The 23,685-nt window shown below is 42.3% G+C and overlaps 1 protein-coding gene across 2 annotated transcripts in view; it reads right to left on the bottom strand.

Moving 5' to 3' along the window:
- Positions 1-325: 325 nt before the first annotated feature.
- Positions 326-23,685, bottom strand: part of LOC141083823 (ubiquitin-conjugating enzyme E2 E2) — a 278,410-nt gene continuing 255,050 nt past the window's right edge. For both annotated transcript variants that reach the window (XM_073568279.1, XM_073568286.1), the window contains exons 5-6: positions 23,492-23,639; positions 326-1,015 (exon numbers count right to left, since the gene is read on the bottom strand). In XM_073568279.1, coding sequence (XP_073424380.1) covers positions 918-1,015; positions 23,492-23,639 — 246 coding nt within the window. In that variant the 3' untranslated portion in view covers positions 326-917. The remainder of the gene's footprint in view (positions 1,016-23,491; positions 23,640-23,685) is intronic.

The following is a 23,685-nucleotide window of genomic DNA, read 5'->3' as shown; positions in this document are numbered from 1 at the left end:
ACCTATTAGGAACACTCAAAATTGTCCGAGGGACAAAACCTTGGTAACACAGTGTAATGTATGTAAAGCGCTGTGGAATTAATGGTTTGGATTATAAAAAAAAAATCACTTCAACAAGATTGCAAATAATTGTTTGGAACTTTCAAAGATGACCTTTTATGAAACATATATGTGGCACTTTTATTTTCACTGGGTTGCATGACACTAATACACAAAAAAAATAACCTTCTTTCCATAATTTTCTACTTAAGACCTCTGCTTGCAGGCATCCACGTTTTCTGTATCTAGAAGTTGTGTTCAATGCTGGTCTTCCAGGAAATATGCATATTTTGCAGTGTTTTTATTGAGTGTTTCATAAAACAAGTGTACATTAACCGTTTCACATACTGTTAAAGTCATTTACAAGCAATTTTAAATAGCCCAAAATACCCTTTTTTGTTCATTTAGAAAGTCCTTAGTGGGTAAACACAGCATATTTTTTTGCACAGTGATTCATTCTTTAAATGTTATTTATAAAACACTCTTCCCTGGAGCATGCACCCACCGTGAAAGACTTAATACAAAAAAAAAAATATTAAAAAAAATCAAATCTAACAATAAGTAAATATAGAGAGGAGGTAACTGAAATTTAAATTATAGTTCCCCATTGTCCTAAAAAAACACAAATATTGATACAAGGCTTTCAAACAAAGCTCTATACTATCACATGTTCAACAATTCTTACACAGTAACTAAAATCCCCGCATATTTTCGGGGGGGAATTCAAGTTAACAAAGTCTGAATAAAAAGGACATACAGTATCTTGTCACAAAATGTAAAAAAAATAAAATAAAATAAGAAAAATTAAAAAGAAAACAAATAAAGGAGCTATTGATGCACTTAGTGAATGTGCTTGCTCAGGTCCACTGTAATAAATCCTATGTAGCGTATCTCTTGGTCCACTGTCTGGCCATTCGGTCATGCTCGGCTCTGTTGGTCATGTACTGAGTGGCGATACTTCCAACGAGAGGATCAGCTGCAAGGCAAACAAAAGACACATATCACTACTACACATAAAAGACATATGGAATACAGCAAGGAGAGAATTAGGTAAAATATAACTTAACTAAATGTATAAAAAATTAGTGGATTAGCCCACATACACACAGACTAAAAAGCTGCATAGAATAATGGGGAGGCAAAAATCCAGAATTATAGAGGCCATTACCAAAGGTCACACATTCAAAGTTATGGAAAAAGTGCCACAAAATAGCCGTGCTTCTACTAGAAAGAATAGGTCTTACCCATAACTGATGTAGTTATACTGCGACCCATGGAGCATGATTGGTATCGATGGCAGGAGACAAAGAATACTGGTATCTAACATCCCTGTCGGGCCCCCATGTAGTAGCTCCCACCTTTACAAGGGCAGTAACCAAGTGGTATACTGAACCTTGTAATAAAAACCTCAGGTATTTTTTTTTTTTTTTTTTTTTGGGGGGGGGGGGGGGGGGGGTGTTTATTACAAGGTTCAGTATAACACTTGGGTACTGCCCATGTAAGGGTGGGAGTTACTACATGGGCCCGACAGTGATGTTAGACAATACCAATATTCTTTCTCTCCTGCCATCGATACTAATAATGCTCCATGGATCACAGTATGACTACATCAGTTATGGGTGAGATCTAAACTTTCTATTACGAGCACGATTGTTTTGTGGCACTTTACCTACATGCAGATATACACACAATTAATTAAAAAAATATAGGTGGGAGTGCTTCTTTAATGTGGGGAACTTAGACATTTTTTACTTTTAGATTGTTTTAATAAATAAGGCGTAATATATTATACGATAGTAATCAGTAGATTAATCGGGGATTAACATAAAGTAATTATTTATCTATGTGATGCGGAGTCACTTCTCACGGACAAGCCGCGAGTGAGAGAGGTCAAAGAGTTTGAGGTCAAAAGTCACGAGGGTACGTCATAAACAGAGGGAAGAGAGAAAGGCGTGGTCAGGTCACAGTCCGGGATAACAATTCCAAGGTCAGAGTGCAAAGGGGTAATACAAACAGTCAAAAGGCAAATCCAAGATCCGGCAATAAAGGATCAGAATGTTTGAGTTCAGAGCACAGAGAAAACACACCCCTGAGCTGAAAGCTACAACTCGCAGAGGTCTGTGACTGACAGCTTAGCTAAAAAGCTGGGTAATTAGTAAGAACAAAGAACACCTAAAAAAAGCTCAGCACCAAACAGTCTCAGACTGGATGGAGGCGTTGTCTATCAAAATATTGACAACTCAGCACGCCCCTACAATAGATTGGATGACTGAGCTGTCAAAGTACTGACAGCTCAGCACGACTCTGCTCTAGATTGGATGACTGAGCTGTCACTCACCAAATTGACAGCTTAGCACCACCCTCACTCGGTAGGGTAGCAAAGCTGTCACTCACTGCATCCAAGACACACTGAGCAGAGGAAACCTGGCTTTCCAACTGAACAATAACTAGTATTAGTAACATAAAATTAGAGAATGAAGTCTCCGTGCTTTGTACATTGATATGCACACTTAACAATGCACTCAATAACAAATGTTTGTTTAGCTGTAGATACAAAAATCAGATATCACACCATGGTAACAGGCTTTTCATGCTTTCACACCACAATATTCCTTCCATGACTTGCTAATTGGTGGCAACCAAAACAATGGGTCTCTGTAGGATCCAAAGAACGATCCAGCTTTGGGCTTGTCTGCAATTAGTATTAACATCACCCACACACACACCTTTTTTTTATAGTGTAACACATAGATAACTGGAAATTAACCTCATTCCACTCCATAACATCACATTTTGAGTTTTACCTGTTTAACCATAATAAAAAGAATACACTGGGGCATTAATCCATTAATAACAAATCCAACCGAATATATTCAATGAAGTAGAAAAAGTGGCAACCCTGCATCTCCTATAAGCCAAAGGATCAGGAAGGACATCTAAATCATTGATAAGTGTATAGTGCAAGGAAACCAACTTTTCACTTATTAGCTGCCCTGCAGGGCATGGCCCCGAGTCGTCAGAGATTAATCACTGTTAGGTCAGGTCAAAGCCATCAATCTTCAGATCAATACCGTCATCATTTTACATCTGTTTTATCGCTGAGCGGCAGTTATAAAATATTTACATGTAGAAAGGCAGCGGCTGAGCGGAAGATATCACATGCTGCTGGTAAACAGTAGAGCAGCAGAACTGAGATGATACAGTACATTTACAATTCCTTCTTTTTTAATCACCTTGGTTTCCTGGGCCATCATTAAATGTGTAACAGAGCAGCTAATGAGTGTTGTTCAAGGTTCCATGTATCTTACCAGCACAAGACCCATCACATATAATAATAATGAGATACAAGTCAAATGAGGCAAAGTTTCCGACAAAGACCTTGAATTGCCGACTGTGCAACCCCAAACAAGGGAATTGATTTATCAAACATTAGATCTAGAAGTGATAACGAGGGACACTATAGTGATGACTACACAGGAGTTTTGAATTTTCTGGCAATAAGGAGAAAAAGGGGGCTTCCACCTTTGGGGGCAATTATTTATTTTCTGTTTTAACTGCATGAATTTGGGACTAAAAATATTTTTTTGCAATTAGGATTCATTGACAATGTTGCACTTTTTGCCTTCTCTAGCCTCTGTGATGACCACAGTCTCTATTAGGCTGTGTTCACACATGGCGTTTTTGTAGGTTTTCTTTTCTCCAGAAGGGCAGCTGTGTATTCCAATCCAGATTTCAGAAATCTCATGCACACCCGGGTTTTTTTTTTTGTTCCTAACTGAATTTGAGCACTGCAGCGTTTTTGAAAACCTGCGAGTCTTTACCCTGATTTTGAAAATCAGTGTTTTTTGGAGGCAATGAGAAAGTACAAGAAACACAGCATTTTTGTGTGCCATTTTTAGAACTTTTTTTGTGACTAACATCAGCAAAACCACAAAACCAGATAAAATCTGGAAAAAATGGAGTGTATGTATCACAATTTGAGGTAGACAATTATGTATTTGGAAATCATGCCAAAAAGCCGGATTACTTACCGGTAATGCTCTTTTAATGAGTCCACGACAGCACCCACTGGAGGTATCGGATCCGCCCCATTTGGAACAGGAAACCCTACAGAAAGATAAAAGGGGCGGTCCGCCTTTCCTCCTCAGTTTTGCATTTCAGAGTACCAGGAGGACCGCCAAGGTTTAGGCAATATCTTTGCATCTCTTAAACTTTACTCATTCATCTTTTATCTTACATTTTATTATCAATATCTTAGCAGGGAGGGAAGTGAGCGGGTGCTGTCGTGGACTCATTAAAAGAGCATTACCGGTAAGTAATCCGGCTTTTTACTCTTCGCCACGACAGCACCCACTGGAGAGATTCCAGAGACCATCACCTGGGTGGGACCACCGTGCCAAGGACAGTCCTGCCAAAACTTAGGTCCGAAGTAGATGAAAGGTCAAGTCTATAGTGATTATAGAAGGTAGAAGGGGATGACCAAATTGCTGCCTTACATATGGTTTCAACTGGAACGTCTCCCCTCTCGGCCCAGGAGGTTGCCACTGCTCTGGTGGAATGTGCTCTGATGCTCTCCGGAGGATTTTCATTTTTCGCGGAGTAGGCTAAACGAATCGCATCCCTAATCCATCGGGAAATGGTGCTCTTCGTGACTCCATACCCTTTTATACGGCCCTGAAAAGATATGAACAGAGCCCTACACTGCCTCCAGCTCCTGGACCTCTCAATATATTTTAGGACAGTTCTTCTAACATCCAAGGTGTGGAATTTCCGCTCCTCCGGAGTTGAGGGATCTCCAAAGAAGGTCGGGAGAAGTATCTCTTGGGATCTATGGAATTTTGTTGATACCTTAGGCAGGTATGAGGGGTCTGGATTTAATATTAACCTATCCTGGTATATCTGAATAAAGGGTGGGTCTATGGATAGGGCTTGGATATCACTCACTCTCCTAGCAGACATTAGTGCTACTAAGAGGGCCGTCTTGAGTGACAAGCACTTCAGGAATATCGTGTCTATCGGCTCGAAAGGTTCCTCCATCAGGGCGTCTAAGACCAGATTTAAGTCCCATGCAGGGATTGCAGGTATGTGAACCGGAGCTATCCGTTCGCAAGCTGTAATAAATTGTGAGATCCACTTATTTCCTGCTATATTATGGCCGTACTGTGCCCCTAATGCGGACACTTGGACTTTCAGTGTGTTTACTGCCAGGCCCAAGTCCTTCCCTTTCTGTAGAAATTCCAAGATAGGAACTATCGGAACTTCTGTGGTATGAGGCGCTGTATGAAACTGCAGGAATTTCTTCCATATCCTTGTATAAATCTGGGTAGTGGACTGCTTCCTGCTCTGTAGGAGCGTAGCAATTAGTGTTTCAGAAAACCCTCTTGATCTTAGTAGCTGCCTTTCAAATTCCACGCCGTCAAGTGTAAGCTGTCCACTTGGGAGTGGAAAAAAGGGCCTTGGGAGAGTAGGTTGGGATTCGAAGGGAGGACCCAAGGATCTGTCACTGACATGATTCGTAGCCATGAGAACCACGGTCTCTTGGGCCAGAATGGTGCTATCAAAATTACTCTCGCCCTGTCTTGTCTGATTTTCCGAATGACCTGTGGCAGGAGAATTATCGGAGGGAAGGCATATGCCAGGTTGAATTTCCATGAGGCCTGGAGGGCATCCAGTATGTCTGGATGATCTAACGGAGACAGGGAAGCGAACACTTATCTGTCTGTTCTCTTTCGTGGCAAAGAGGTCCACCTGAGGTTGCCCCCATAGAGCTACTATGTCCTTGAAGACTCGGCGATTGAGGCACCACTCCCCTTGCCGAAGTGTGTGTCGGCTTAAGAAGTTTGCCTCTTGGTTGTTCTCTCCCCTGATGTGAAGGGCTGAGAGGGACAACAAATAACTTTCGGCTAAGTCTAAGATTCTTGCCGCAGAAGACATCAGAGTCTCTGATCGAGTACCTCCCTGTCTGTTTATGTAGGCCACTGTAGTGGTGTTGTCCGACAAGATCCTGACATACTTCAGTTGGAGCTGTGGGAGAAAATGGTGCAGAGCATAATATACCGCCATTAGTTCCTTTAAATTTGATGATTAGCCCAGTTCATATCCATTCCACCTTCCTTGACAAAAGCTATTCCCCATATGGGCACCCCAGCCGTGGGGGCTAGCGTCGGTGGTTAGGATACAGGATGGTACTATAACCCATGGGACTCCTGAGGACAGATGGCTATCATTTCGCCACCATTCTAGAGAAGCCAAGACATCCTGTGATAAGGTTATCTTGCCCTCGAGGTGACCACCATGTCGCCTGTCCTCTTGGAGGATCTGATGCTGCAGTGTGCGGATGTGATAATGGGCCCACCGGACTGCCGGGGCACAAGAATTGAGCGACCCCAATAGTGACATTGCCCCTCTCAGAGACATGCATGGTCTACTTATGGCTGCCTCCACCTTCTCTTTTGTGAGTGTAATCTTTACCTGAGGGAGTAGACATCTCTGGGTTGTGGAGTCTAACTGGAACCCTAAGAACATCTGAATGGAATGCGGAACGAGTCTGGACTTCTGGAAGTTGATGATCCAGCCTAGATCCTGCAAAGATGAGATCGCGTCAGCCACACGTCTAGTACACTGGGTGACCGAGTTCCCGATAATTAGGAAGTCATCTAGGTGCGATTAGAGTGTCTTCCTGATGGAGATAGGCCATCACTTTGGTGAAGATTCTCGGCGCCGTAGATAGGCCGAAAGGCATGGCTGTATATTGAAAATGATGCATCTTGCCTTCGAATACCACCCCGACTCTTAGGTACCTTTGGTATCTATCATGAATAGGAGGATGATAGTAAGCATCCTTGAAGTCAATCCCCGCCATTACACAGTTCAGAAAGAGAAGCTTTATGGTGGATCTAATTGATTCCATCTTAAACTTTTTAATTTTTTATAAACGTATTAGGCTTCCTCAAATTTATAATTGTTCTAAACGTACCATCTGGTTTGGAAATTAAAAATAAATTAGAGTAGAACCCTCTACCTTCCTGTCCCTCTGGGACTTCTACTAAAACCCCCTTGGATAATAGGCTCAGAATTTCTACTTCGAGGGCCTCTTGTTGAACTAAAGAGTTAAGGCGGGTTATGATAAACAAATCATAAGGGATCTGAAGGAATTCTATTTTCATTCCCTCTTTAATTATACTTAGAATCCATGGACTCCAAGTTATTTGTTCCCATTTTGAAGAAACAAATTTTAATCTACTCCCTTACTGGGGGGATTGATTTTTAGTATTTATTTTCCTTTCGGAATGTTGAACCCTTAAACATGCTACCCTTCTGCTTTTCTTCCTTTGTGGGCCATCTATTTGGTCTATCCGCTTGTCTCCTTCCAAACGGTCGCCTTTTAAAAGTTCTCCTGTAGAAAGGGATAGAAGAATCAGGGAAGGCCTTCTTCCTTTCTTTCGCTTTGGCGAGTATGTCATCTAGAGCTTTCCCAAAGAGAAACTCACGGGGTTGCGCAAATCTTAGATTTTGATTGCGCGTCCCCCTTCCAGCTCTTCATCCATAGTGCCCGCCTGGCGTTGTTTACAAGACCAGCCGATCTCGCTGCCAACCGCAGAGTGTCTGCCGATGCATCGGCCATGAAGGCTGCCGCCCCTCTAATTAATGGAATAGCGGCCCGTAGTTTCTCCCTAGACACCTTCTGCTCTATCTGTTGATCCAATTGGTCCAACCATACGAGCATAGACCTGGCGGTGCATGTGCTGGCTACTGCTGGCTTAAAAATGCCTGTGGTAGACTCCCAAGACCTTTTTAATGATGACTCCGCATTACGGTCTAGCGGGTCCACCAATAAGCCTGCGTCCTCTACCGGAATAGTAGACTGCTTCGAGGTAGAGGCTACAACGGCATCAACCTTTGGAACTTTGGTCCATTTTAACAGCTCGTCATCGCTAAATGGATATTTCCTCTTTGAGGCCGATGGGAGAAAACTTCTTTGATCATGTTTTTCCCACTCACTCTTTATTAGGGCCTTAACTGCCGGTATTACTGGAAACGCTCTCCTTTTCTTTTCCGCCTACCCCGCAAACATTATTTCTTGTGCGGTTTGGGCACCCCTTGTCTCCTCACACCCCATAGTGTTCCTCACGGATTTGACTAAGTTATCCACACTATCCAGGGGAAAACATGATCGTCCCTCAATGTCTGATGATGATGATGTTGTGAGTGAAGAATCAGAGATTATCCCCTGTTCTTCCTCTGACGCTGAGCTGAGGGTCACTTGTTTTTTGCTCCTAGTTTCAGAGGGAGTACTGGCACGGGTGATAGCCTGTATTTCCTCCCTAATTATGGCCCGGATGTCCTTTGACGACACTGCCGACCCTGGTCTAGTCTCTCTGGTGCACTGCTTACAGAGCTTTTTGGGATAGGAGTCAGGGAGAGGCTCAGCGCATAGAGCGCATTCTTTGTGTTTGGATTTCTCTTCTTTCTTCGCCTGGAAGAGGGGAGACATGGCGAAAGGAGGGGGAGGGAGGAGAGGTCAGCTTAATGGGCAGAGTATATATATTGCACACTCACCCGTGAAGCTTTTATTACTGGATCAGATGGCTGAGATCCTGTCCTATGTCTTGACTCTCCCACCTCGCTCCTGCGGGCGGTGTCTGTCCTGGTAGTGCAGTCCATGGAGGAGCTGCCCCCCGCAGAGTCTCCTGCTGGAGCGTGTACTTCCGCTGGGGATGACATGGCTTCCTGCCGCTAAGCTGCGGCGCTTGTTTAAATAGATCTTTTCCTTCTTTTTTTTCTGTGTCCCGGAAGTCGCTCCTCCTCCCTGGGCTCCCCGCGCATGCGCCGTCGCGCTGCTCAGCCATCATGCCCCGGAAGTTCACTCATTACTTCCGGGGCCTAGGAGCATCTGCGCCGGCCGGCTACCATGCCCCCGCTCTTGTATGCGGCCCGTGCTTCTCCCACGCTGCCTCTTTTTTTTTTCCTCTCTTCGCGCCACTGGCGCACTTACCGCTCCCTGCAGCAGCGGCTCCTGCGCGCACGGTGCCACCTGGCGCGCTCCTAAGTGAGACCGGGCAGCCCCTCCCGGACCCGGTCATCACCTTTTAGCCATCTGACGAGGGGGGAGCCGTCTAACGGAGTCTCCCCGATGCTGCTTCCGGACCGCAGCCCCTGCCGTTCTCAAGGACACTGCGCAGGCGGCATGCATCTAGCCCAGGTATGTTCTTCCTGAAGGATCATCCTGAGGTTCCCTGGGAACAGGAAACCAAAACTGAGGAGGAAAGGCGGACCGCCCCCTTTTATCTTTCTGTAGGGTTTCCTGTTCCAAATGGGGCGGATCCGATACCTCCAGTGGGTGCTGTCGCGGCGAAGAGTAAAAATAGTACTTTAATACAAAGTAAAAAAATGGATGCTTCGTGTCAAACAGTGGAGATGCAGCTGAAAAAAATATTCACATTAATTTGCATGAAAGTATACACACGATAATCATATGCATAAGTATTTTAGTCACCCCCCAGGGTGGGAGACGCAGCAGTCACTCAGCACTTTGGCTATTTACCAGGTAAAAATGTATGTAATAACTATCTGTTTAATCCCTGGATCTTTTTGCTACTTTAAAGCCCTTTTGAATAATGAAGATACAATTAAGGGGGCTTTACACATAGCGATATCGCTAGCAATATCGCTAAAGCGTCACCGATTTTGTGACGCAGCAGCGATATTGCTAGCGATATCGCTATGTGTGATACTTACCTCCGACCGGCTCCCCCACTGTCTGTCGCTGATCATGCGAGATCGTGCAGCTCCATTTCTCGTCGGGCGCTTCCTGTGGCGCCGACGAGCGACGCATGGACGTGGACGGAGGACGTCGGGATCGCCGCGTCTGAAAGGTAAGTAACGACCGCTGCTGCGTCGCTACATCGCTGGTGAGATCTGCCTGTTTGGCAATTCACTAGTGACCATTTAGCAATGCACCAGCGATCCTGACTGGGTCGTATCGTGGTCGGTATCGCTGGTGCATCGCTAAATGTAAAGGGGCCTTTAGTCTCTAAAATTATGCACTGAGGCACTATATTGTCGCATTGCAGTTGTAAATGCTGGTTCACATATATATGCAAATTTTGCTATCCATGATTCTGTGGATTGTGATATTTTCCCAACCTTTGCAGTATAAAGCACTGAGCCTAATACTTTACATCAATAGTTTGACACAAGGCATCCATTTTTGGGGTTTTGTGTGCCAAAGATGCAACCTATGAAAAATTGCACAAGTGGTTCAGTAGTATACTTGACAAAGATCTCTTTGATCAAAACATTGTATCATACTATGGTGGAATAAAGTTTTTTCACTTTTGATTCTACACCTGGATCCTTTGCTTTTTTGACATTTAAGTCATGTAATGGGGTCACGCACAGTGTAGGACAGACTGAGTGCAACACAAAGGGAAGGAGAACCAAACACTAGGGAAGGGGGTGGGGGGTGGAGACCCCTAGACAGATCTAACGTCACCCTGTCTGCCCTATCATCCCTATAAAAGTTCCGCACCTATCGCCGAGCAGGATAGCTCATCCCTGAAGAGAGAAGGAAGATCCGGCACTGGAGACTTAATAAAATCCACGATAAGTTTTATTCACATAATTTCATGATAAAACCATAAAGGGGAAAACAGACCCCCCACGCCTGACGCGTTTCGAACCTTACACCAGGTTCTTCCTCAGAGACATGAAACAAAACAGTTCACAAAATGATTATAAACATTCCTAATCAGCAGAGGGACTCCACACATGTGTATAATCAAAGAGGCAGACAACTAAGCCCTCAAATCACTGGTGGAGTCACTCCCTTGCAAGAAGAAAGAAAAAAAAAAAGGAAAAGACCAATACAACAATGGACAAGACATAAAATAAATAAAAACATGTGCAATACACACGTATAAATGCATAAATACATAGCAACTATCAATATAGTGCCGGATCTTCCTTCTCTCTTCATGTTTGCAACACATGGTGGTCAGCCATTTGATCCCTAGGCACGACCGGCTTACAGGACTATTTTGGTGAGCACAAATTTCCCTTTCCCCTTCCTAATTTTCTAAATATAGCTCATCCCTGCCTGACCCTGGCAATAAGCCTTACACAGGGTAGGACAGGATGAGTGCTAGTCAATCCTCACTACCGGTAAAGACAACTGGGATAGACAAACGAAAAAAGGGAATACTTAGCTTGAGAAGACTCAGAGAGAAACACCAATGTCCTCCAAACTCCAAAAAGGACGATAGCCAACAGCTACTGCTCCAAGCCTCATCAGGGAAATGCAAATAGAAAATAACACCCGCAACTCCCAACAGGAATTTGGGAATTATAAACACGAAGATCCAGGTGACACCATTAAGGCTGGGGGAGGTGGCCACTAGTCTGCAAGGCCAACCGCTGAGACCTTCTGCAGCCAGATGCAGTGCGACTACCTGCAGCCTCTGATACACCTATGACAACTGGCTCTAAAAGCCAGAGCTGGTATGTCATTCCACAAGGAGAAACCTTAGACCTCAGTCCAGAGTCTCTCACCTAGCCAAATCAGTTCTCATACTTTGCACTGACGAGGGCCTATAGCCAGAAACACCATGTCTGCAAACTGAGATTCTGATTTGGCTGTTATATCCTACGTCATATTGCAAGACTCGTTAAAGGGTCGATTGTGACTTGTAGGATCGCTACTTCCAACAGGTGGCGCTGTAGAGTTCAAGTCCTCTTCCTCTCTGAAGAGGCAATTTGCATATTAACTGGCCCTAAAGACACAGATATAATACAGAGTTTCTTTAATATCCCTCTTCCCATAGTTAAACAATTATGACAACCTTTTTAACCCCTTCACCCCCAAGGGTGGTTTGCACGTTCATGACCGGGCCAATTTTTACAATTCTGACCACTGTACCTTTATGAGGTCATAACTCTGGAACGCTTCTATGGATCCCGGTGATTCTGACATTGTTTTCTCTTGACATATTGTACTTCATGGTAGTGGTAAAATTTCATTCAAATAACTTGCGTTTATTTGTGAAAAAAACGGAAATTTGGCAAAAATTTTGAAAATTTCGCAATTTTCCAACTTTGAATTTTTATGCCCTTAAATCACAGAGATACGGCACACAAAAAACTTGATAACTAACATTTCCCACATGTTTACTTTACATCAGCACAATTTTGGAACCAAAATTTTTTTTTGTTAGGAAGTTATAAGGGTTAAAAGTTGACCAGCGATTTCTCATTTTTACAACACCATTTTATTTTTAGGACCGCATCACATTTGAAGCCACTTTGAGGGGTCTATATGATAGAAAATACCCAAAAGTGACACCATTCTAAAAACTGCACCCCTTAAGGTGCTCAAAACCACATTCAAGAAGTTTATTAACCCTTTAGGTGCATCACAGGAATTTTTTTGAATATTTAAAAAAAAAAATGAACATCTAACTTTTTTTCACAAAAAAAATACTTCAGGTTCAATTTTTTTTATTTTACCAAGGATAACAGGAGAAATTGGACTGCAAAAGTTATTGTGCAATTTGTCCTGAGTACGCAGATACCTGATTTGTGGGGGGCAACGACTGTTTCGGCGCATGACAGAGCTCAGAATGGAAGGAGCGCCGTTTGACTTTTTCAATGCAAAATTGGCTGGAATTCAGATCGGACGCCATGTAACGTTTGGAGAGTCCCTGATGTACCTAAACAGTGGAAACCCCCTACAAGTGACCCCATTTTGGAAACTAGACCCCCCAAGGAACTTATCTAGATATGTGGTGAGAACTTTGAACCCACAAGGGCTTTACAGAAGTTTATAACGTACAGCGGTACAATTAAAAAATCATATTTTTTCCACAAAAATGATCTTTTCACCTCAATTTTTATTTTCCCAAGGGTAAGAGGACCCTAAAAGTTATTGTGCAATTTGTCCTGAGTATGCTGATACCCCACATGTGGGGGTAAACCACTATTTGGGCGCATGGCAGAGCTCGGAAGGGAAGCAGCGCCATTTGACGTTTTTGGCTGGAATTGAGATCGGACATCATGTCGCGATTGGAAAACCCCTGATGTACCAAAACAGTGGAAACCCCCCACAAATGACACCATTTTGGAAACTAGACCCCCTAAGGAACTTATCTAGATGTGTGGTGAGAACTTTGAACCCCCAAGGGCTTCATGGAAGTTTATAACATAAAGCCGTACAATTAAAAAATCATATTTTTTCCACAAAAATGATCTTTTCACCCTCAATTCTTATTTTTCCAAGGGTAACAGCACCCTAAAAGTTATTGTGCAATTTGTCCTGAGTACGCTGATACCCCACATGTGGGGGTAAACCACTATTTGGGCGCATGGCAGAGCTCGGAAGGGAAGCAGCGCCATTTGACGTTTTTGGCTGGAATTGAGATCGGACACCATGTCGCGATTGGAAAACCCCTGATGTACCTAAACAGTGGAAACCCCCCACAAATGACACCATTTTGGAAACTAGACCCCCTAAGGAACTTATCTAGATGTGTGGTGAGAACTTTGAACCCCCAAGGGTTTCACAGAAGTTTATAACGCCCGGGCGTGAAAATAAAAAATTTGTATTTTTTCCACAAACATGATCTTTTAGTCACCATTTTTTTTATTTTCCCAAGGGTAACAGGAGAAATTGGACCCCAAAAGTTGTTGTCCAATTTGTCCTGAGTATGCTGATACCCCATATGTGGGAGAAAACTACTGTATGGGCACACGTCGGGGATCGGAAGGGAAGTAGTGACGTTTTGGAATGCAGACATTGATGGAATGGTCTGCGGGTGTCATGTTGCCTTTGGAGAGCCCCTAATGTACCTAAACAGTGGAAACCTCCCACAAGTGACCCCATTTTGAAAACTAGACCCCCTAAGGAACTTATCTAGATGTGAGGTGAGCACTTTGAACTCCCAAGGGCTTCACAGAAGTTTATAATGCCAGGGCATGAAAATAAAAAAATCGTATTTTTTCCACAAACATGATCAATTATTCCCCAATTTTTTTATTTTCCCAAGGGTAACAGGAGAAATTGAACCCCAAAAGTTGTTGTCCAATTTGTCCTGAGTAAGCTGACACCCCATATGTGGGAGAAAACTACTGTATGGACACACGTCAGGGCTCGGACGGGAAGTAGTGACGTTTTGGAATGCAGACATTGATGGAATGGTCTGCGGGTGTCATGTTGCCTTTGGAGAGCCCCTAATGTACCTAAACAGTGGAAACCCCCCACAAATGACCCATTTTGAAAACTAGACCCCCTAAGGAACTTATCTAGATGTGAGGTGAGCACTTTGAACCCCCAAGGGCTTCACAGAAGTTTATAATGCCAGGGCATGAAAATAAAAAAATCGTATTTTTTCCACAAACATGATCAATTATTCCCCAATTTTTTTATTTTCCCAAGGGTAACAGGAGAAATTGAACCCCAAAAGTTGTTGTCCAATTTGTCCTGAGTAAGCTGACACCCCATATGTGGGAGAAAACTACTGTATGGACACACGTCAGGGCTCGGAAGGGAAGTAGTGACGTTTTGGAATGCAGACATTGATGGAATGGTCTGCGGGTGTTATGTTGCCTTTGGAGAGCCCCTAATGTACCTAAACAGTGGAAACCCCCCACAAATGACCCCATTTTGAAAACTAGACCCCCTAAGGAACTTATCTAGATGTGAGGTGAGCACTTTGAACCCCCAAGGGCTTCACAGAAGTTTATAATGCCAGGGCATGAAAATAAAAAAATCGTATTTTTTCCACAAACATGATCAATTATTCCCCAATTTTTTTATTTTCCCAAGGGTAACAGGAGAAATTGAACCCCAAAAGTTGTTGTCCAATTTGTCCTGAGTAAGCTGACACCCCATATGTGGGAGAAAACTACTGTATGGACACACGTCAGGGCTCGGAAGGGAAGTAGTGACGTTTTGGAATGCAGACATTGATGGAATGGTCTGCGGGTGTCATGTTGCCTTTGGAGAGCCCCTAATGTACCTAAACAGTGGAAACCCCCCACAAATGACCCCATTTTGAAAACTAGACCCCCTAAGGAACTTATCTAGATGTGTGGTGAGCACTTTGAACCCCCAAGTGCTTCACAGAAGTTTATAACGCTCGGACGTGAAAATAAAAAAATCATTTTTTTCCACAAAAATGATATTTTTGCCCCCAATTTTTTATTTTCCTAAGGGTAACAGGAGAAATTGGACCCCAAAAATTGTTTTGCAATTTGTCCTGAGTAGGCTGATACCCTACATGTGGGGGTAAAACACTGTTTGGGCGCATGGCAGAGCTTGGAAGGGAAGGAGCACCATATGACTTTTTCAACTCAGAATTGGCTGGAATTGACATCAGACGCAATGTTGCATTTGGAGAGCCCCTGATGTGCCCAAACAGTGGAAACCCCCAATTCTAACTCCAACCCGAACCCCAACACACCCCTAACCCTAATCTCAGCCCTAACCCTAGCCCTAACCCTAGCCCTAACCCTAATGGAAAAATGGAAATAAATACATTTTTTTAATTTTATTATTTTTCCCTAACTAAGGGGGTGATAACGGGCGGTTTGATTTACTATTTATGGCGGTTTTTATTTTTGGCAGCTGTCGCACGCTAAAAGACGCTTTTTATTGTAAAAATAGTTTTTGCATCACCACATATTGAGAGCTATAATTTTTCCGTATTTTGACCCACCGAGTCATGTGAGGTCTTATTTTTTGCGGGACGAGTTGACGTTTTTATTGGTACCATTTTCGGGCACGTGACATTTTTTGATCGCTTTTTATTCCGATTTTTGGGACGCAGAATGAACAAAAACCAGCGTTTCATGAATTTCTTTTGGGGGAGTGCGTTTACACCGTTCCGCGTGCGGTAAAATTGATAAAGCGGTTTTATTCTTCGGGTCAGTACGGTTACAGCGATACCTCATTTAGGTCTTTTTTTATGTTTTGTCGGTTTTATGCAATGAAAACTATTTTATATAAAAAATAATTATTTTTGCATCGCTTTATTCTGCGAGCTATAACTTTTTTATTTTTTCGCTGATGATGCTGTGTGGCGGCTCGTTTTTTGCGGGACAAGATGACGTTTTCAGCGGTACCATGGATATTTATATGCGTCTTTTTGATCGCGCGTTATTACACTTTTTGTTTGGTGGTATGATAATAAATCATTATTTTTTGCTTCGTTTTTTATTTTTATTTAAGGGGTTCGCTAAAGGGGTTAACTAATGGGACAGTTTTATAGGGCGGGTCGTTACGGACGCGGCGATACCTGATATGTGTACTTTTATTGTTTTGGTTTTTATTTATTTTCAAAAAATGAATTTATTGGGGAATATTTTTTTTTTTTTTACTAATTTATTTGGCGATTTTTTTAAAATTATTTTTACACTTTTTTTTTTATTTTTTTTTTTACTTTATTACATAGTCCCAGGTGGGACATCACTGTCCTGTGACAGATCGCTGATCTGTCACATCACAGATCACTGTGACAGATCAGCAATCTGTCACAGGCATTGAGGAAGACTTCCTCTTGCCTGCGCTTTGCAGGCACTGAGGAAGCCAGCTTCCTCCAGGCCCCCCCGAAGGCCCCGTCGCCATCTTGGATTCGGGGGCCTGGAGGAAAGGAGTCCCCCGCAGCAGCGCTGCACATTGCGCTGCCATGGGGGGCTCAGGGAAGCACGGAGGGAGCCCCCTCCCTGCCAATGCTTCCATTTAACTCCCGGTACACCGCGATCATGTTTGATCGCGGTGTGCAAGGGGTTAACGTGTCGGGGGCAGTCCGTGACCGCCCCTGACACATAGTGCCGAGTGTCAGCTGTGATAATCAGCTGACACCCGGCCGCGATCAGCGGCGCTCACCACGTGGGCGCGGCTGATCGCGGTAGACGTACTATCCCGTCCATGGGCATAGGGGCCCGGGTCCCATGGACGGGATAGTACGTCGGATGTCAGGAAGGGGTTAATAGACTGGCAACCTGACAATAAGGCTTCTAGCCATGTGGACAAGTCAGTAAATGTCTTTACCTAAGTTGCAGTGAGGTTAGAATATATTGGATAAACTCAATTAATATTTAATCAAGTCAACTCGTTAATACATATTTTACCCTTAGGTGCAATTTACTTACAGCAAATACTTAAACTATTTAACAGCTCTGCTTGGCTCTTCCGTGTTTGCCAGGTCTTAGGGAAGTGTCTGCAATTGTATAGTAAAAGCCTCTTATGCTAATTATAAAATATATTTCCATAATTGTGTTAAACTTGATGGGATTTTATCTGATAATTACCCCATCGTGTTTTCTTCTGACACACACAGCTTCATATATAGTGATTACTGTGTAATTTCTAAAGTTTTCCCATGAAATAAAAAAAAGGTAACTGGGGGATAAGGGATCATTAAAATGGGTTCATACAACCAGGTAAATGAAAATCAAACAAACTTTTAGTCTGATTTGACACAGAGTGTTTTTTTTTTTTTTTTTACTGTAAAGCTAAGTAATGTTAATAAATAGGAATTTATCAAATGCACTTATATGGGCCTAGACAAATATTTGACTGGTTTAGGAATCAATTACACAATGCTTAAAGGGTATCTGTTGGTAGAATTATCCTAAGCGGTCTAGAAAGGCATACAGGTCATAGAAAGCTGAATAAAATTATACCTTGATACCTGCAATCCGATGTCTTATTCCAGAGAAATCCACATTTTTCATACGGTATGTAAATTATCAGTAGGCCGAACACAGATCTCCCTGAGAATCTGCCTCCAGAGCTTATTTTAAATGAAAGGGGCATCACCAGTGTGAGACATGTAATGACTGACAGTCTGCTCTCCTGATCTACATGTTTCACACTGGTAATTCCTTCCTTTCATTTAAAACAAGCTCTGGAGGCAGACTCATGTAGATCAGTGTCCGGACAATAGATCTTAACAGTTCATTTACATATTTTAAAAAAACGTGGATTTCTATGGAACAAAACATTGGATCACAGATATCAGAGTATAATTTTGTTCAGCTTCATATAACCTGCATTCCAATATAGTCGGCTAAGGAGGGTTGATCTATTCCCGTTAAAGCAAATGTGTAAAAAAAATGACATACCAGGACGAGATGGGGGCCATGCATACTAGGATAGGGATGAGGGCAATCATTGCTGCCATGATAGGGATGAGGGGGACCATTTCTATCAGGAGAGGGATGAGGGGGGCATGCACACCAGGATAGGGATGAGGGGGGCATGCACACCAGGATAGGGATGAGGGGGCCATGCATACCAGGGTAGAAATGAAGGGGCCGTATATACCAGGATAGGGAATATTAAGTACAGAATTGACCACATTTTTCTCTTCAATTTTTTTTTCTAATTTCCTCCTCTAAAACCTAGGTGCATCTTATGGTCCGGTGTCTAGGTGTCGTATAGTCCGAAAAACACGGTGGCCACAGTTGGTTTTCATGTGAACTTGTTTCACTTTCTAATATATAATATATATATATATATATATATATATATATATATATATATATATATATATATATATATATATATAATATATATTAGAAAGTGAAACAAGTTCACATGAAAACCAACTGTGGCCACCGTGTTTTTCGGACTATACGACACCTAGACACCGGACCATAAGATGCACCTAGGTTTTAGAGGAGGAAATTAGAAAAAAAAATTGAAGAGAAAAATGTGGTCAATTCTATATATGTGTTATGTGTATATATATATATACACACATAATACATACATATATATATATATATATATATATATATATATATATATATATATATATATATACTCACACACACACACACAAATACACACACTATGCTCAAAAAAGAAAGGGAACATTTAAACAAGACAATGTACCTCAAAGTCAATCAAACTTCTGTGGCATCAACCTGTTCAGTTATGAAGCAACAACGATTGTGAATCAACGTCTCCTACTGGTCAGAGTACGAGTAATATCAGTGAGAACCACAGATTGCACTTGTTCAAGAAAACCGGTCGTGTGATGGGGCTCTGGCAGATAAGTTATATATCACCATTTAACCAGATCTCTGAAGCTGATTGGCTGCAGCGCTCATATTTTGCTTCAGCAGATGAAACCCAGACAATCTAGTTTCAGTGGAAACAGCCTGATCCTATACTTTCCCTGATATCAGTGATGCCACTAGGGTGACTGCCATTAAAATATCTCATCTTCATGTTGATGCTATCTTCATATCAAATAATACTAAGTGACACACTTGTCAAACACATTACACGTTACATTCTGGACAATTTCTTGATGCAGCAGATTCACATGCCACACACTTTTCCCGAGTGCAGGTGCACTTTCTGATTCCACATACTTGCCCATTCCACTTGTGTAGAGCATTCATTTTTAATACACTCCTTCCTCCCTGCTCATTCAATGTCACAATGGGAGTAATTTGTCGTTGATGAATTTTGCATAACTTGCACTGGAAGCAAAGCAGATCTTGCTGTGCGACGTTCGTCCCAGACAAGATAATGTAGACAGATCTGTACTCACCAAAATGAAACCAGAAAACGTGACTGTGCCTTTTTTATTAATTGTTAAAAGTGACAAATCTGTATTGTCAGCTGTTAAAACAGATGTGTCAAAGAGCAGATTTATCTACAGACAGATCAGAAAAATCTCATAGCGAATAAATACTAAATGCCCTGGTGCACATTAAGCAATGGCTTGGCTGCCAGCTATCCTTCCCGACTCCTCTATACACTGGATGCTTGGCTGAGCATTCCTGTGTTCTCTATGAGAAAGCTGCTGCCAAAATCATCTGGCACTGGCTTAGCCTCACGCCAAATAGAATATAAATCTGTCTCTCAACATCATTTGTAGGGAAGAGTAAAGACTACCTAATCACAACAGACTGTGGGCCAATCTCACCAATATTGGCGGGCTCAGCTGACTATAGTCATAAGTGTACGGGGGCCCTAGTGTGCTCTATACAGGGTCCTTCAAAGTGATGTCTATTTAAAGGGCTTATTCCACCCTAAAATATTTATAACCTGCCTACGGAGGTAATATATTCTACATTGGAGGGGTTTGACTGCTGAGTTCACTAATCTAGTATTTATCCACTATCCAATGGGAATCTACTGATCTAGCATTTAGCCACTATTTTGGTTGATACATGATAAATGCTTATAAATACTTCAGGCAAGAAAACTTTTAAAGGTCGTTCAATCTGGAGAACACTTTCATATGTAGGATCCATTCTTGGGACCCCTTTATATAAGCTAAGAGAGCTACAGGAAATTGTGGTTTCCATTCCAATGACTGAGGTCATGCTCCAGCACTCCATCCAGTATTCACCACAGTTCAAGAATTCCTTAAAAAGAACCTCTCTCTAGGTGGTCAAAAGTGACCAGTTATTACATTTATTTTATTCCTGCTGCTCCCCTGAGTATTCACTTTTATTCATTTAAATCTGCCATATGTTTCAGAGATATGGGCCATTTTATCTCGTGCTAACATTATTGTCTTTACCAAGGGGGAGTTACTGACAGGGTAATAATGCAGGGCAGCGTAAAGACATGCCCCCATAGAATTTCATGAGCCAGACCCCCTCATAAAAAAAAAAAAATATAACAATTAGCAATAAAATAAAGCCCATATCTATGGAACCATATGGCAGATTTTAAAAAAGCAAATACTAAAAAAAACTAAAAAATTCTGAAGGGAACAGCAGGAATAAAATAAAAGCAAAAACTGGGCACTTTTAACTTGATGACAAGTCATCTTTAAATGGGTAGTTGAAGCTTGGGGTTAAAGTCTGCAGTTCTATGTGACTTCATACTTGCGAATCCTTACAGCGTGCACACTGTGCGCTCTTAGGATTCTCCGGTGCCAGAAGCAGGTGGGCATGTGACCACGATTGTGCGATTTCCATACATGCAGTCACATGATGACTAGATGTGAGCGGCATTGCTCAATACAAGTGAATTGAGCAAGAGTGGACAAGTCTATTTGGCATACTTGCGGTCACATGTCCGCCAGTACTGGAGAATCCTGACAGTGCACACTGTGCGCAATCTGAGGATTCACAAGTCTGCAGTCTCATAGAGCAACTGTAGAATTGAACCCCTGAACATCCCCTTTAAGCTGGCCATACACATAAGATAGTTGTTGGCCGAATGTTAGTTTGGCAGACAGCTCTCTCCTTCATACATCAGTATTCTGCTAAACGTTAATGTGTTTTTGACTAGGAGAGAGAGAGGAAAGCCACTGTCACAGAGCTCTGGCAGCAGCTTATCTCCTTGAAGACAAAAGTGCTGGGCTTTGAAACTTCAAGTGCTCAATGGGGTGTGGTGGGGGCGTGGCCTTTAGTTATCAGAAATCATTGGCCATGATTGCAGGGCAGTGTCTGATTGGATGGGAACAACATGATTAGATTTCTAATTTGGGAAACAATATGTGCCCTCACCAGAGGAAATCTCCCATTTCGCCATTTCTAAGCAAACTTCCAGAGTTTGTGCAGAGAGCATAAATATTCTTCTAATTTCCATTACAGTCCGGGTAGGATTTTGGTCCCAGGCTTATGTTTATAGCAGAATATTCATGCATACGGACAATATGACGAAGTGGCGGACAAACTATAAAAACCAGCGCAAAGTAAACTTGTCTCATCATAGACAATTTCTTCACTAAATATCTAACCTATAGCGGCAATAATGCCGGTTTTTCCTCTTCAAATGTCTCCAACTATTTGTTCAACTGCGCAGGAAACTTTGCCAAGATGAAAAGAACAAATGGTCTTTTCAATTGTTACAGAGGAAGCCATACTAGTCTGTGTGGCAGAAACAAAAGGCCTGGCTTCACTTGGAAGCTCATGTAAAAGCTTCAGAAAGAAAGCAATTAGATCAGATAAAGCAGGGCAGCATTCATATGGTAATTGCCCCTGTACAATGAGCAGCTCCAGATCTGGAAAGGGTCAATGCCTGTACTTTATCTGTGCTCCTATCTGATGTCTAAACCTCATGTCATGGCTATTGTGCTACAACTCAAGGGCGCGAGGCAAATAAACATGAAATGAATTTAGGAGAGCCGCATAAAAGCCAGCCTCTGGGGTGAATGGAAATGAAGATGCGGCTTCTCAAAGAGAAAAATGTAAACATAATAATATATCTCCCACAAGCCTTTTATCATATTACTATAGTTCAATATAATTATACAGGTGCAGGCTCACATCTCGGGGACGAGCCCGAGCGCCTACAACCTGATAATGTACGGCTCTCTCCCGCGAGCGCTACCACAACCGAGTGCTGTTATCTTAATTATTGTTCCTGAGGTCCTGGTTCTTACAAAGATTAATCTGTCTGAATTATTATAATATTTTACTGCACAAGTCACAATTTTAAAGGGGACCCGTCAAAGGACACAAGCGCATTTAATAACGAATGTGTCTGTGACTGGAGAGTTACTGCTCCCACTGTGAACACAGAGTCATGTTCCAAGCGACTTTGCAATGGCGGTAATGTCATTTATAGCCCTTGGAAATGTTGGGATTTTAAAGTGGTTTTCCTGTAAAAAAAAAAAAAAAAAAATGGACTCAGCTAGTAATGCTTGAAAATGACAAGATAATCATCACTTACCTGTTGGACCCCTGTTGCACTAGCCCTGCCTCTTTGCTGCTCCCTGCCATTTTATTCTTTAAAGGGCTGCAGACCTTCTGTCTACAACACGTGACTGCTGCAGCCAATCACTGGCCTCAGCGTTCTAGTCCTGTCTGCTTAGACTAGTGGTTGGCTGCTAAGGTTAAATGCTGTAGACGAAAGGTCACCATTGTCAACGCCTCTCAAGCACCTTTTTTTTTATCAACAGCTACTGCATAAAGACGATACAATGACTACAATATAATTCGTGAACACTATGAATGACTGATATTGCCTGCAGAAGACCTGTTGGCCAGTGCTGGCCGTGTGCCAGCTGCATATTGCTCCTAGGATCACATACAGAAGTAGTCTTTGAAATGAATATGGTGTAAAATGTAACAAGAGAAGTCATATACAGAGAAGAGGGAAAATGGTTTAGAGCATAACCCATAACTAAGGACAGTTATATGTCTGAAGCTAGGTGGTTTCTGCCTTGATACAATATTTTAATGTACCAAGAGCCTTTTAAGCTGTACAAATAAATTTAAGTTTTATATCCAAGTGGCTAGATACCTTAGTTTGCTTAATCATTATCCAAATATATCCATGACACCAGAGCTGCTTATCATGACAGATGTAACTGCTACGTCATGGACCATGAGACACTTGACAAGGTGATCCATGAATAAAACAAAGCATCCACATTACTGGCCAACTGAGCTAAATAAAGATGTCCAGTATAAAAATAGAAATATTAAAGGCTACAGCTTTACCAGGTATAATTAAAATATAGTAAAATCTTACCAGGATTGCAGTCTGTGAGCAGAGAGCAGATGGAGAGGAGAACTTTAGAAATGGTTAGTGCTGGGCTCCAGTTGTCTTTCAAGATATCAAGGCAGATGACGCCTTGGCTGTTAATGTTACAGTGGTAGATTCTTGTCCGAAATGTCACCTAGAAAATAATTACAGCTGGCTGTTCAATTTTCACGTGTAACATT

Source organism: Dendrobates tinctorius, unplaced genomic scaffold (assembly GCF_039654945.1).
Source record: "Dendrobates tinctorius isolate UK_male_01 unplaced genomic scaffold, ASM3965494v1 ptg000005l, whole genome shotgun sequence".
NCBI classification, from domain to species: domain Eukaryota; kingdom Metazoa; phylum Chordata; class Amphibia; order Anura; family Dendrobatidae; genus Dendrobates; species Dendrobates tinctorius.
This window is presented reverse-complemented; position numbering and strand designations above follow the sequence as displayed.